At 35.7% G+C, this 13,468-nt stretch overlaps 1 protein-coding gene across 40 annotated transcripts in view; it reads right to left on the minus strand.

The window, feature by feature from the left end:
• The window catches only part of NEB (nebulin), a 232,512-nt gene that overhangs the window by 138,559 nt on the left and 80,485 nt on the right, over positions 1-13,468 (minus strand). For all 40 annotated transcript variants that reach the window (XM_056793863.1, XM_056793864.1, XM_056793853.1 and 37 more), the window contains exons 46-57: positions 13,186-13,392; positions 10,302-10,406; positions 8,454-8,561; positions 7,249-7,560; positions 6,903-7,109; positions 6,181-6,285; positions 5,160-5,267; positions 3,728-4,039; positions 3,320-3,523; positions 2,188-2,292; positions 1,050-1,157; positions 391-702 (exon numbers count right to left, since the gene is read on the minus strand). In XM_056793863.1, the coding sequence (XP_056649841.1) occupies positions 391-702; positions 1,050-1,157; positions 2,188-2,292; positions 3,320-3,523; positions 3,728-4,039; positions 5,160-5,267; positions 6,181-6,285; positions 6,903-7,109; positions 7,249-7,560; positions 8,454-8,561; positions 10,302-10,406; positions 13,186-13,392 (2,193 nt within the window). The remainder of the gene's footprint in view (positions 1-390; positions 703-1,049; positions 1,158-2,187; positions 2,293-3,319; positions 3,524-3,727; positions 4,040-5,159; positions 5,268-6,180; positions 6,286-6,902; positions 7,110-7,248; positions 7,561-8,453; positions 8,562-10,301; positions 10,407-13,185; positions 13,393-13,468) is intronic.

The raw sequence follows: 13,468 nt of genomic DNA on the forward strand, positions 1-13,468 counted from the left end.
AATTGAATGAATAGCACTTTCAGATATTTCATCCTGTGAAGAGAAGTATTTGTGCAGAGAGTTGGTTGAGGTGTAGGTGAAGAATTATTGACATGGAATTACAGGAAGTGGCTTTGAATCCCAGTTCTGTTATTTGTTTACATGTGTGACCCAGGTCAAGTTACTTAACTTTTTTTAGGGGCCTTGGTTTCTCCATTTATAATATGAGAAGTTTGGACCAAGTTACCTCTAAGGTCCTTTCCAATTCCAGATGGCATAATTATATGAAAACTTTGTCCATTGTGCTAAGCTCTTGAAAACTGACCCTACCCCACAGTGAGGTGATGCCCATGGAAGATAAAAAATGCAGAGAAGTGCTTTTCTTTTGACCAGTCAAAAATTTAAACTTACATCACTCTGAAGATCATATGTTTTCCTGGCATGTACAACATCATTCTGGTCAGGTAGGCATATCCATTGGTGCAAAGGGTGTTTATAATCTATGTCACTGACTAGGGTCTGGCATTTCTTGGCCAGTACAACCCCTAGCATATCCACTGGACTGCTGAATTTGGTCTTCCACTTCTCAAAGTCCTTCTTATACTCTCTGTCACTCTGGATCTTGGCTACATGCATGGACCACATCATTTTGGGATCATCCTTTATGTCCCGGGCTCCAATATGGTGGCCAAGCTGCTTACGATAGCCTTCCTTGTACTTGTACTAGAGAGAAATAAAGGAGAAAGCAGGTCAGAATTATTACCACCATGTGGCAGATTACAGATAATTTTAACTCCAAGAGTTTACTGATTTCACAGATTTGTTATAAGAGATTCAAGTTTGAATTCAAATTTCAAATTTGGATCAAATTAAAATATGCAATTATATACATATCAAAAACTTGTCAAGGACATATTTTCCTTTCATATAACATTCCAGAACTATAGAGGCATCTGTTGTAATGGGATACTCTTTAAGGGATTTGCTTTAAGCTCAGAAGTGATTTGAACAATCCAATTAAAATGTCAAATGGTAGTCAGGTTGGTACAAAGCAAAAAATTAAAACTTACTTCACTTGCAATTTCTCTGGATGCCTTGGCTGCTTTAATTGGTATGGCATCAATAGGAAGGTCATACCCTTTCTTCTTCAACTCCTCATAGCCTAATCGGTAAAGTTTCTGTTGAGAAAGGAACGTGATTATTTTAACAAATGCTCTCCTGAAAAATCACTTACAATCTGGTGGAGCAAAATTTTTATAGATTCCAAGAAAATAGCATGGATGAGACAGGGTACTCAAATGAAATTGGAAATGAATAAACTTGATTTTTAACATTCTTAGTTTAAAATAAAAGACACTATGCTCAGCTACATATATTTGTGAAATATTTTCCTCAGTTTTCAGTGTTTTATAAGAGGTTTTATAAGTAATTAAGAATAGCATAGATTTAAAAAAAAATTTAAAGAATAGGATAGAAGACTATAACCATGTAAGCTCTGAATACAACCAAAAGGCTGCTAAAATATACGACTACTTAATGTCAAGGAAAAATGATATGACTGTTTATAAAAGCAAAGTGTCCTTTGTCATTTTTGAAGAGTTAGGTTTGTGTGTGTGTGTGTGTGTGTGTGTGTGTGTGTGTGTGTGTGCTTGGTGTTGCTTTAAAGAATGCAGAAGAAAATTGTGAGTTCAAGTTGCTACTTCAATAGCAACTTCTCACATAATTAGTGTGTCTAGACTACTGTTTTAAATGTATGCTGGTCCTAAATTCAGGGCATGGGAAGCTCTTACTAATTTAAAATATTCATGATGTTCATATGTAACAAATAATACATTTATTTGGACTGCCTTGAGATATTATATGGGCCCAAAGTTTGGTCTATCATGTTTTAGAATTTATATCACCAAAATCATTCCCAAAAATTGAGGTTCAGAATTATGGATTTGGGAAAATGACAGTGGTATCCCATTTAAGTTTGCCTGCATGCTCATCTTTTGCAGATGTCTCATATTACTTCAGAACTCGAAAGCACAATATCTTGATATGGGGAAATCAAGTTTCATAAGTATTTTATTAATTAATATAACTTAAATATTAAAAATAAAAAATCATTAAATTAAAATATTAAAAATAAAAAATTGACTAGTCTGGTAGCAACTTTAAAGATTAATGAACTCGTGTAAAGTATATTTCTCAAACTGAACTTACATCACTCGTGTTGATCAAATTTGCTTTTGCCAAAATGATGTCAGGTGTATCAGGCATTATGTGGATTTGTGTCTTATCTTTGTCCCATGCTTCTCGATAGAGTCTCTAGAATGAGGAATAAAAGATTTTCTAGTAAAAACTGATAGGATATTAGATAGATATATTAACTTGGCCAAATTAACACATTTGAACTAAACAGAGACATTATTCAGAGATATACTTTATTTTTAAAAATTAAAAAAAAATTTAAACCCTTACCTTCCATTTTGGAATCAATACTGTGTATTGGTTCCAAGGCAGAAGAGCGGTAAGGGCTAGGCAATGGGGGTCAAGTGACTTGTGTAAACCTCAAAATTCCTTAGACTTATAAATGTTGGAAATTTCACCATTGGGATATTTTGAGGTTTACACTTGCCCAGGGTCACACAGCTGGTGAGTGTCTGAGTCCAGATTTGAACCTAGGACCTCCCGTCTCTAGGCCTGGCTCTCAATCCACTGAGCTACCCAGCTGCCCCCCTCCCCCCCGATATACTTTAGCAGAAAGGAACAATATTTTATTTCTTGACTTTTAAACCATAGTTAACCCAGGACAATAAGAATACTTACTATACTTTGTATCTTAGTTTCCTTGTGTAAAATCGGGTCTAGATGACTCGAGCCCTTTCTGTCTCTAAAATTCTTTAAACCATAACCTTTCTTTCCCTAGCTTCAGAATCACAGAGTAGTTACTCAACCTCCTATGGTTATAGGATTAGACTTTTGGTTCAGACATTTAAAAGAAATAGGGGATCCCCCACCCCCCAGGGGTAGAATGGAATCTATACTGCTATCTTGCCATTGAAAATGTCAGAAGAGTCAACAAGTAGGTTGGAGGTGGAAAGGAAAATCACAAGTTCTGAGAAATCTGACTCTGACAAAATTTGTCTCTATTCGACTAAATTATATGCATATAAGTCAACTAGAAGGACTTACAGTTGTAATTATATCAGCTCCCTCATATTTGTCTTGAGTAAGAACAAAAACATGCAACCCAGTCATTACTTGATTCATAATGGATGAGGAAAACATCAGTAAAACATACAAGTATAAAATATCTCTCTCCAAATATAATTTGTCTCCTAAAGCAACTCACATCACTTCTGTTTTTGGCATTCGTCTTTGCCAAAACTATGTCCATGGCATCAGGAAGACTGGTGAATTTGTTTTTGTCTGCTGGTTGCCGGTATTTCTTTTCACTGATGATCTCTGAAGCTTTCTTATTCTTTTCCGCCTCCAGAGAACCCAGTGGACTCCATCCTATCCCTCTGAGCCATTGCAGATCAGACTTGTACACGTTCTGTGAAGGGACAAATCACATTCAGCAAAGTTTGTTATTTTTCTTTTACAATATTTTACTTAGCTTTTTTAGCATGCATCATAAATACCATTAATAGTTTTGTTTGCTTTCTCTTCTATAAAATAACTAATCCTTTGAAATGTAATATTTTACTTAATATAATAACAATAGCATTTTATAATATTTTAATTAAACGAAACTTACTTCACTCTGTAGTTCAGACACTCTTTTAGCTTGAATGATAGCTGTCTGATCTGGCAGACATGTCCATTGGTGTAGGGGATGCTTGTAGTCTACATCGCTGACCAAAGTCTGACATTTCTTGGCCAAAACCACTCCCAGCATGTCCACTGGGCTGCTAAACTTGGTCTTCCATTTCTCAAAGTCTTTCTTGTATTCTCTCTCACTCTGCATTTTAGCCACATTCATAGATAGTACCAGTTTAGGGTCATCTTGAATGCTACGGAATCCAATATGGTGGCCTTGTTGTTTGCGGTAGCCTTCCTTGTATTTATACTGAAATCACACAATACAATTTTGAAAAATTAACACAAAGACAAAGCAAGTTCACTCAAATCTCCCAAGTCTGAATGATGACCTCTTCTTTGAAGTCCAAATACATGGAAATCTCTCTATACTAAGTTAATAAGTCACATAAGTTTATTCTGTGGGATATTTAGTGAAATAAATGGGAACAGATGACCAAGGGGGGGGGAATGTGGGTATATTTAGGAGCACCTATTTTTTCTGACATGGAAAAACCTGAGTAGAGCCATAGGGATAGCCTAGAATGTCAAAGAAGCTTATCTAGATTGCAGGAAGACATGTCACAATATCTGTCCTTGTATACTCATTGAAAAGAGAGTGGAGATGGGAGGTCCTGGGTTCATTTCCTAGCTGTATGACCCTGAGAAAGTCACTTAATATCAATTTCCTAGCCCTTACTGCTCTTCTGCTTGGAACGGTTACATAGTATTGATTCTAAGATAGAAGGTAAGAGTTAAAAAAAAAAGAAAGAGAAGAGAGAGTACCAGATTACAAAGTGTTTATGTAGATCCATGGCTTCCAGAAGAGAGTTTATTGGATCATTAACATTCATAGCCATACCTATAGGACAAGACTTCTTAATTCTGAATTTATGAGCTTTTAAAAATATGTTAGTAAAATTTCATTTTAATTGGCTTCTATTTTATATAACTAAAACATTATTTTGGGAAAGGGTAAATAAACTTCACTAGACTTCCAAAGGGCATGATATAAAAATGGTAAAAAATACCCACTCTAAGATGATTTTAGGGGTTCACAAAAAAGAAACACACTTTTCACATGTTTGTAAATGGATTTTTTGCAACTGATTTTGGTTTTATGGTTTCTTGTTCAACATTTTCTATCAATAACTCTAAATGAAGACACAGAAGGGAAATATATTAAATGTAAAAATACCACAAACTTGGAAAGAATGGCTAATAAGTCTAGATGTCAGAAACAAAGTATTTTAAAAGGCTGAAGTCTAGATTTGAAGAATAGTCTTCCTGAATGTATTTTAAATAATTATTGTTAATGGCAACTGTTCATGTAAAACACCAGTCATAGTTTCAGACAGAGGTGATATAATAGTATTTGATATGTTACTTACATCACTGGCAATGTCCCTTGAAGCTTTGGCCAGTTGGACTGAGAGTGCATCAGGTCGGAGGTCATAGCCTTTCTTTAAAGCTTCTTCCCATCCAAGTTTATACAGTTTCTAAAATTAGAAGACATTTTGGTTATTTTCCCTTGATTTTTAATAGATTTTTAAAACATAAATATAATTGAAGAGAGAATAGCCATATTCTAGCATCTTTTATAACTTTAAACATAGGACAAGAGACCATTTGGGCATTTTTAAAAGCTATTTTTTTGTAGTCTCAACATTTAGTAAATATGCATTTTCATTTAGTTTCTAATTTTTTTCCCAGTCCGACATAAGCTTGAAAGGCACTTTATAGTCACAGGACACCTTTTTTTTATTCTAGAGTTATATAAACTTATGTATGCACTTTTTTTCCCAAATAGAATGTAAAGTTTTTGCAGAGAGTGACTTTTGGATTCTATCTGTATATTAGTCATTTTATTCCACTTGAAACAATGCCTGGATTACTAGAGGCATTTCAGAAATATTTGTTGATTGATTCCTTACAGCTGTTTTGACTATTATTGGTGAGTATGCCAAAATATTTCATTATTGTCATTGAGGTTTTATGGCTGGAAATAGCAAAATAAGAAATTAGAATCTCTGAGAGCCCCAAGTGAGCTCATCACTTTTGGTTGTGTCCATTATTAGGGCAGGAAGAAAAAGAATAATTTAAAGTACTTTTTCTACTATTGCTAAGCAACTTCTCTGTTCAAGATTTGGACCCAGAAGTTAAGGTATGATCTGACCAAGTGATACATATGATAAATTGATAACAAAAATATCCTTTTGTGGGGCTAGTCAAATTTACTTATGGTGGGTGTATTGGAGAATGTAAAACTAATTAAAATGAATTTTTTGAGTATTTTACTTCTTTTCATTCTATGTTTCTATAGCATGGCCTTGATTAAATTAATCAATATGTTTGACCAAATATAAAAAGAAACTTTTATACTTAACATCAAGCAGCTTTAAATATCTTTACCTGACTATACAATGTCTGGTTCTGCTTGGCCTGTAGAATATCTGGTGTATCGGGCATAACATGAATCTGAGTCTTATCTTTGTTCCAATCAACAGTATATAAATGCTAAAGAGAAACAGAATAGGAAAATCATTAGGATAATCGTAAAGGGTGGGGAGGAAATGTCTTTTTAAAAAAATTCCAAATATCAATATTGCTTCTATTTTTTCTTTCTTTTTTCTTAATTTCACCCTTACTTTCTATCAATATTGTGTATTGGTTCCAAGGCAGATAAGTATGTGCAATAATCATATAATAACTAATCAGATTTGCATTTAGATTTCATCAAGGGTAAGGGCAGATGAAAGGGAATGGATATTAGAATTATTGTCCACCAATCAAGCTTTTTTGCCTTATATTCCCTACCAATAATTCCCTGACCTCTCTAACTGACTGCCAACCCAACTTTGGAACTTTGGGAGGGAAAATAAAAAGTAGGGCAAATTTTAAGGAAAAAAGGCAAAGGCATATAAAAGAGAAGAAAATAGAAGAAAGGAGGAGAAGAAAGATACTCTGAATTATTTTTCAACTGTTTATAAATGAGAGAAAGATATTAAAGGCTCCAAATGAAAAACAAGAGTTCTGCCAACCAAACATCCCTTCCTTTCTACACCAGTTTTTTTGGGGGGGGAGGGGGAGGAGCAAGAGGGGAATTAATTCAGAATGAATGACATGTATTTTACCTTGTTCATGGTGTGTGCATTCTGTTTTGCAAGCACCATATCCATAGAGTCACTCAGTTTCTTGAATTGAAAGTTACTAGGGTGCTGACGGTATTTCCTGTCACTTGCATATTCAGTAGCTTTCTTGGCCTTCTCTACTTCCAGAGATCCTGCTGGACTCCAGCCAAGGCCTTTGTACCATTCATTGTAGTCCTGTTTATATTCATTCTATAAAAAGAAGAAGAAGAAAATCTACCTTACCTTTGCCCATCTTTGACAAGAATTTGTCTGCTTAAACAGAAAAATGCAATCTCTTTTCATATCTTGGGACCAACAATCCACAACCCCAAAGGAAATGGGCACTTACTTCACTTTGAATGTGTTTCATATTCCTGGACAGTTCAATGTTCATTGCATCAGGAAGGAGGATGTACTTGTGAATGAGATGCTTGTAGGCAGTGTTGCTTATGTTGGCCTGGGCGTCCCTGGCTGCTGTGACACTGAGCATGTCAGCAGGAGTGTGGTAGCTGGTTTTGGTATTCTCATAGTTTTTCTTGTATTCCCGGTCAGACTGCATCTTAGCCACTTGCATGTAATGGACTAGTTTAGGGTCATCTTGAAGATTACGGAAACCAATCATCTTGCCCTTCTCCTTTTCATAATTATATTTGTATTTATACTGTGAAGAAGATAAGAGATATGTCAGAGAACTTCTCCTGAATAAAAATCAAAGCAAAAAGGATATTAAACAATGCTAATTCACAGGGTGATGAATTTAGGTCTGATATCATCTAGTCCATTCCTCAACCTTAGATGCACACATTTATCAGCAAGGAAAAAGGAAGTTTGTAGAGATTACATGACTTGTTTAATATCATGCAAGTAGTAGATAACAAAGTTGGGATTCAAACTCAGGTCTTCTGACTTCAAAACCAGCACTGTTTCTTCTGTACCCAATGACTCCCAGGCATAAAAAAATGGAGATTGTCCATCTGATTTTTAATCATAGTCAGAGCAACTGAATGATGGGTAAGGACCTATTCTTTTTTCATGAAAAAAAAATTTAATTTAAACCGTTACCTTCCATCTTGGAGTCAATAGTGTGTATTGGCTCCAAGGCAGAAGAGTGGTAAGGGGTAGGCAATGGGGGTTAAGTGACTTGCCCAGGGTCACACAGCTGGGGAGTGTCTGAGGCCAGATTTGAACCTAGGACCTCCCGTCTCTAGACCTGGCTCTCAATCTACTGAGCTACCCCGCTGCCCCCAGTAAGGACCTATTCTTAAGGAATGAGGCATTATAACATTATTAAATTGCCTTTTTGGACTTTATAGAATGCAGGGCTCTTTAATTATACAATAAGTTTCATCTATTGAAGATCAATTTTTCAATTTATAGACGTCATAGAAAGACAAAATAGAGGAATTTAGTGTATGCATAGACAAGATGAGCTAAGCAATCTAATGCTCCTTTCAGCAGGCACATTTTCTCTTTAGTATTTCCAGAAGTCAATCTTGATGAAGTGTGCTTGTAGGGAGAAATAAAGTTCAGGTAATTGTTTCCATTCAGACTTACATCACTAGCAATATCTCTGGAAGCTTTGGCAGCAGTGATAGGAATTGCATCAGTTCTGAGATCATATCCCTTCTTCTTTGCCTCTTCCAAGGAAAGTTTGTATAGTTTCTGTAAAGAGAAACAGACATTTTTTTTTGCCTTAAAAATGGGAAATCCTCAATCTTTTTTTTTAATGGAGTCCTTTTTCTTGTTGGATAGAATGCTCTAGTGATGGTGTGAAAGTTGCACAGAATAAATGTTCCTACAATATCACAGAATATGGAGAATGGAAGGATATCAGAAGCCAAATGAACCATCTCTGCAGCATTGCAATAAATGACTATCCACTTTCTGCTTTAAGAACTACTTCCTTCTGAGTCAATCTCTGCTTTTGTCCATTTCCTCTGAGCTACCTAAAATCTGCTTCTCTCTGATTTCTATCAAGGTCTCCTAATTATGCCCTCTGGAACTTAGCAGAACCAGTCCTTCAAGCCCTTGAGGACAGTGATTGTGTCCCTTCAAAGTATTCTTTTGTTCAAGTTAAATATCCCAACCTATGATCACCTGTTACCTTACTATTCTGATCTGTTTCCCTTAGACATGTCTAGTAGCATATTAGTGTCATTTACAAAATATAGCATTTTAAACTAACTTGATACTTCAGAGATGTGGTCTGATGAGAGCAAAGGATAGCAGGAACTGGAAACTCAGAGGTTCTATTATGAGGGTCATTAAAAGACTGAACTTAGAAGGAAGGAAAGAAAGAAAGAAGAAATAGAGAAACAAAAGAGAGGAAGGAACAGAGAAAGGAAGAAAGAAAGAAAAAATAAAATAGAAAAGAGGGAGGGTGAAAGGAGAAAGAAAAAGAGAACATGGAAGAAAAGAATAAAGAAAAATATAGGAAGGATGAAAGGAAGAAAAAGAGTTCTTAAAAAGTCATCTAGTTTAATCTAATTTCTACCTTACTGTTGAAAGAAATATAGCCCAGAGAGTATAAAAAATTTGTCAAAGAACATACACAATGAGTGTCACAGGTTGGATCAGAAACTAGGTAATAACACTACTATATTGATGTCATATAGCAAGGTCAAAATTAAGGGACAGAGAGAGCAAAATCCATATATTCAGTGATACTTCAAATCAAACTAATAAAGTTTTAATTGGTTCTTTTAAATATATGGAATTGTGTCACTCTAAGAATGTCAGTGATTCCTAAACCCCATGAAAGGAATCTCAACCAAGGAAAAGTGTTTTTTGAAAAAGAAAAAGCATATACCAATTCCAGTTAGGCAAAAAAAAAAGGAAAAAGAAAATATCCAACACTGGAATATAAAGTATGGTATTTCCTCATTGTCAGCTTCAATAATGGCTCTGTCTTTCTTTCCAACTTGAGAAATTTGCCCAGATGAACAAATCCAGTTAAAAGAAATGAAAGCTCAGGCTCCTCTTCTCTCTTATCCCTCTCCTGCTGCCAGAGTGTTCCTCCTTAGTCTTAAAGGAAATTTAACCACAGATTTCTATTGTCACACAGTTGTGCTATCACTTTTTCAGAGTTTAGACCTCTAAGCATCTAGGCCCCATCCCATCATCAATCCTATGTCCAACTAACAGAGGGAGTTTATAAACACAGTATGAGAAAGGACATCGTTTTTGATTTCCTGTCTGGAATACCACCATTATGTTCCTCAGACATAGAAGTCTTTCCTGAAAGTTGAATGCCTCCTTTTATATCTTTACAGCATCACCTGAGAGCATAGTATAGTGTATATAATAGATGCTCAATAAATACTTGCTTATCTAAAGAATCAGTGAATTAATAGATTCTAATAGAAAAGATAGGGAAAATATGTTTGGGACATACATACTTACATCACTCATGTTAATTGCATTTGCTTTTGCCAAAACAATCTGAGGATGATCCGGCATGATATGAACTTTGGTCTTATCTGCTTCCCAGGCTTGTTTGTAGAGATGCTAGAAAACCCAAAATTAGAGAAATTAGAATAAAAAACTTCTTGAAGAACACTGATCAGTGCAGTGACAAACCAAGATCTAGAGGACCAGAGATGAAACATGATATCCATGTTCTGAAATAGATATGATAGATTCAAGATGTAAAATGAGTCATAAATATTTGTACATGCCCAGTGTGGGAATTTGCTTTGCTTAATTATGTTCATTTATTATAAGGGTTTCTTTCTTTTTTTTCTCTTTCTTTCTTTCTTTCTTTCTTTCTTTCTTTCTTTCTTTCTTTCTTTCTTTCTTTCTTTCTTTCTTTCTTTCTTTCTTTCTTTCTTTCTTTCTTTCTTTCTTTCTTTCTTTCTTTCTCTCTCTCTCTTTCTCTCTTTCTTTCTCTCTTTCTTTCTTTCTTTCTTTCTTTCTTTCTTTCTTTCTTTCTTTCTTTCTTTCTTTCTTTCTTTCTTTCTTTCTTTCTTTCTTTCTTTCTTTCTTTCTTTCTTTCTTTCTTTCTTTCTTTCTTTCTTTCTTTCTTTCTTTCTTTCTTTCTCTGTCTCCGTCTCTCTTTCCCTCCCTCCCTGCCTCCCTCCCTCCCTCCCTCCCTGCCTCCCTTCCTTCCTTCCTTCCTTCCTTCCTTCCTTCCTTCCTTCCTTCCTTCCTTCCTTCCTTCCTTCCTTCCTTCCTTCCTTCCTTCCTTCCTTCCTTCTTCTTTCCTTTTTCTTTCCTTCCTCTCTCCCTCTCTCCCTTCTTTCATTTTTTTTTGTTTAATCAATGAGGAAACAGGGAGGAGTTGGAAAGTAGAGAAAATTAATGCTTAATTGAAAAATAGTAAAATAAAAATTTTAAAGCCTTTCCAAAAAATTCATCTTGTTTATATGTAAACAGTTGCTGCTCTTTCAAGAACTTAATTTTAAGGTAATGATTGAATTAGCTCTGTTGAAGTGAAAAGATGCAAGAGGACTAGAGTTCAGGTAAGGACCTCACTCCAGCTATGGCCCCAACTCACAATTTTACCTTTGGTATTAACCACCTCATTCCCCCAGGTCTCGATTTCCTAGGGATTGGTTTAGATCTCAGATACCCCATATAGTCCTATATCACGCCCTGAATATGCAACCTCTAAAGATGTGAAACAGGCTTAAAGAGACCTCTTGCTGACTCATTGGAGGAATTCCCAGGTCCTTTTTTTTTTTTAAATAATTATGGGCATTTCAGCATTTCTAGACTTGAAATAGAAATGGAGAAGTGAAGATTACCTATTAGGCCAACATTCTTTTAGGAGATGCAATTAAAATTTTCCTGTGTAAGAAGGATTATTATTCTGTAGAACTGATGTTGAGGAAAAAATGAAGATACAGTGCCATGTTTCTGTGTTCTAGAATGGTTCTTCACCATTGCTGCTTACTAACTGAATATCCTCGTGGTGTCTTCATATGGCCATGGGGATACCTAGATTGTGACCATATGAGAGCAGTTCAGTTGGTAAGAGCAGGGTCTCTGCATGCCAACATCTGCACAGTGGGTTGTAGAGCCCCTGATTCTCACAAACTGGCATTGGTTCCTCACAGCAATAAGGCAGTTCCAATTCATGCAGGGTAAGTAGTATTGAATGGACGTTGCATTTATCTCATTATAGTTTTTAAAGCACTTCCTACATCAGTAATGTGGAAGATTTATCCATAGGTCACTTCTATTTTCCAAACTTAATTAACTGTCACTGAGCCCTGCTCTCTAAGCTAAAGAGCTTCTATAGTAGTTTAAAACTTCATGGAGACTTGTAGAATAAGTGTATGATGTACTTATCCAAAAATAAGCATACTTATAGAGAGACACACTTTTAATGCAATTTAAGTAATAATGGGCTAGCCACGTGGCACACTGATCAGACCTGAGTCAAGAGAATGTTTTTGCCTTTCTTTCCAACTTGAGAATTTTGCCCAGATGAACAAAGTTCAAATCTGTCCTCAGACAGTTACTAACTGTGTGACCTGGGCAAGTCACTTAAACCCCATTTGCCTTAATTTCCTCATCTGTCAAATGAGCTGAAGAAGGAAATGGCAAATCTCTTCAGTATCTTTGCCAAGAAAATTCCAATGGTGTCATGGAGAATCAGATGTGACTGAAAGACTAAACAACAATACTGGATGGTAATCTTTACTAGTAAAGAGAATACCCATGTCTGTAATCTCCCCATGACATTGATCACAGAATTCCAAAGTGAGAAGGGACTTCTCTGGCCATTAGTCCAACCTGTTATCTGAAAAAGATTCTCCTCTAAGTACTCATCTCCCCTGATGGAATACCAACTCCTTGAAGGTAGGAACTACTTCATTTTTGTCTCTGAATCTGGAGTGCACTTAATTCAAATTTGTTGATGGATTGATACTTGACAAATGACTATTCAGCCATTGCTTGAAGACCTCTGTCCCCTTTGGGACAGCTCTCTCTTAGTTTTTCCCTACATGCCTATGATATCTGTCTTACTGCAAATCCCACTCAATTCTCAATCTCCTTAAAGTATCAAATACATAATAATACCTTAAGTTGTCACAGCTTTGTGATATACATTGCACTTTCACATGCATTATTTTGTAGGCTTCTTACAACCCTGAGAGGCATGGTATTGTTACAATTATTTTTCAGGGAAGAAAACTGAGCTCAGAGATCTCAAGTGACTTTCTTAGTATCTCATTGCTGAAGCACAGACATTTTGTAATAGGTCCTAGTTCTTCTCACTCCAAGGACTTCATTTTTTATGCTCCCTTTGAATAACTAAAATTTTGAAATGTTTACTTACTTCATTCATAATTTTTGCATTATTTTGTGCTAGAACCATGTTCATTGAGTCCATCAAAGTAGAATACTTGAGAGTGTCTGGATGTTGGCGGTATTTCTTTTCACTGATGATTTCCATTGCTTTCTTATTTTTCTCAGCTTCCAGTGAGCCTAGGGGTAGCCACCCGATACCTTTCATGAAGTCATCATAGTCTGCTTTGTACTGATTCTTTTTTTAAAAAGGTTTTGAGAGAGAGAATGAGACATTGATTAGTCTTGTGGGCATTGGAGAGGTAGTACAGATC

This window comes from Monodelphis domestica, chromosome 4, assembly GCF_027887165.1.
Source record: "Monodelphis domestica isolate mMonDom1 chromosome 4, mMonDom1.pri, whole genome shotgun sequence".
Classification (NCBI taxonomy): Eukaryota; Metazoa; Chordata; class Mammalia; order Didelphimorphia; family Didelphidae; genus Monodelphis; species Monodelphis domestica.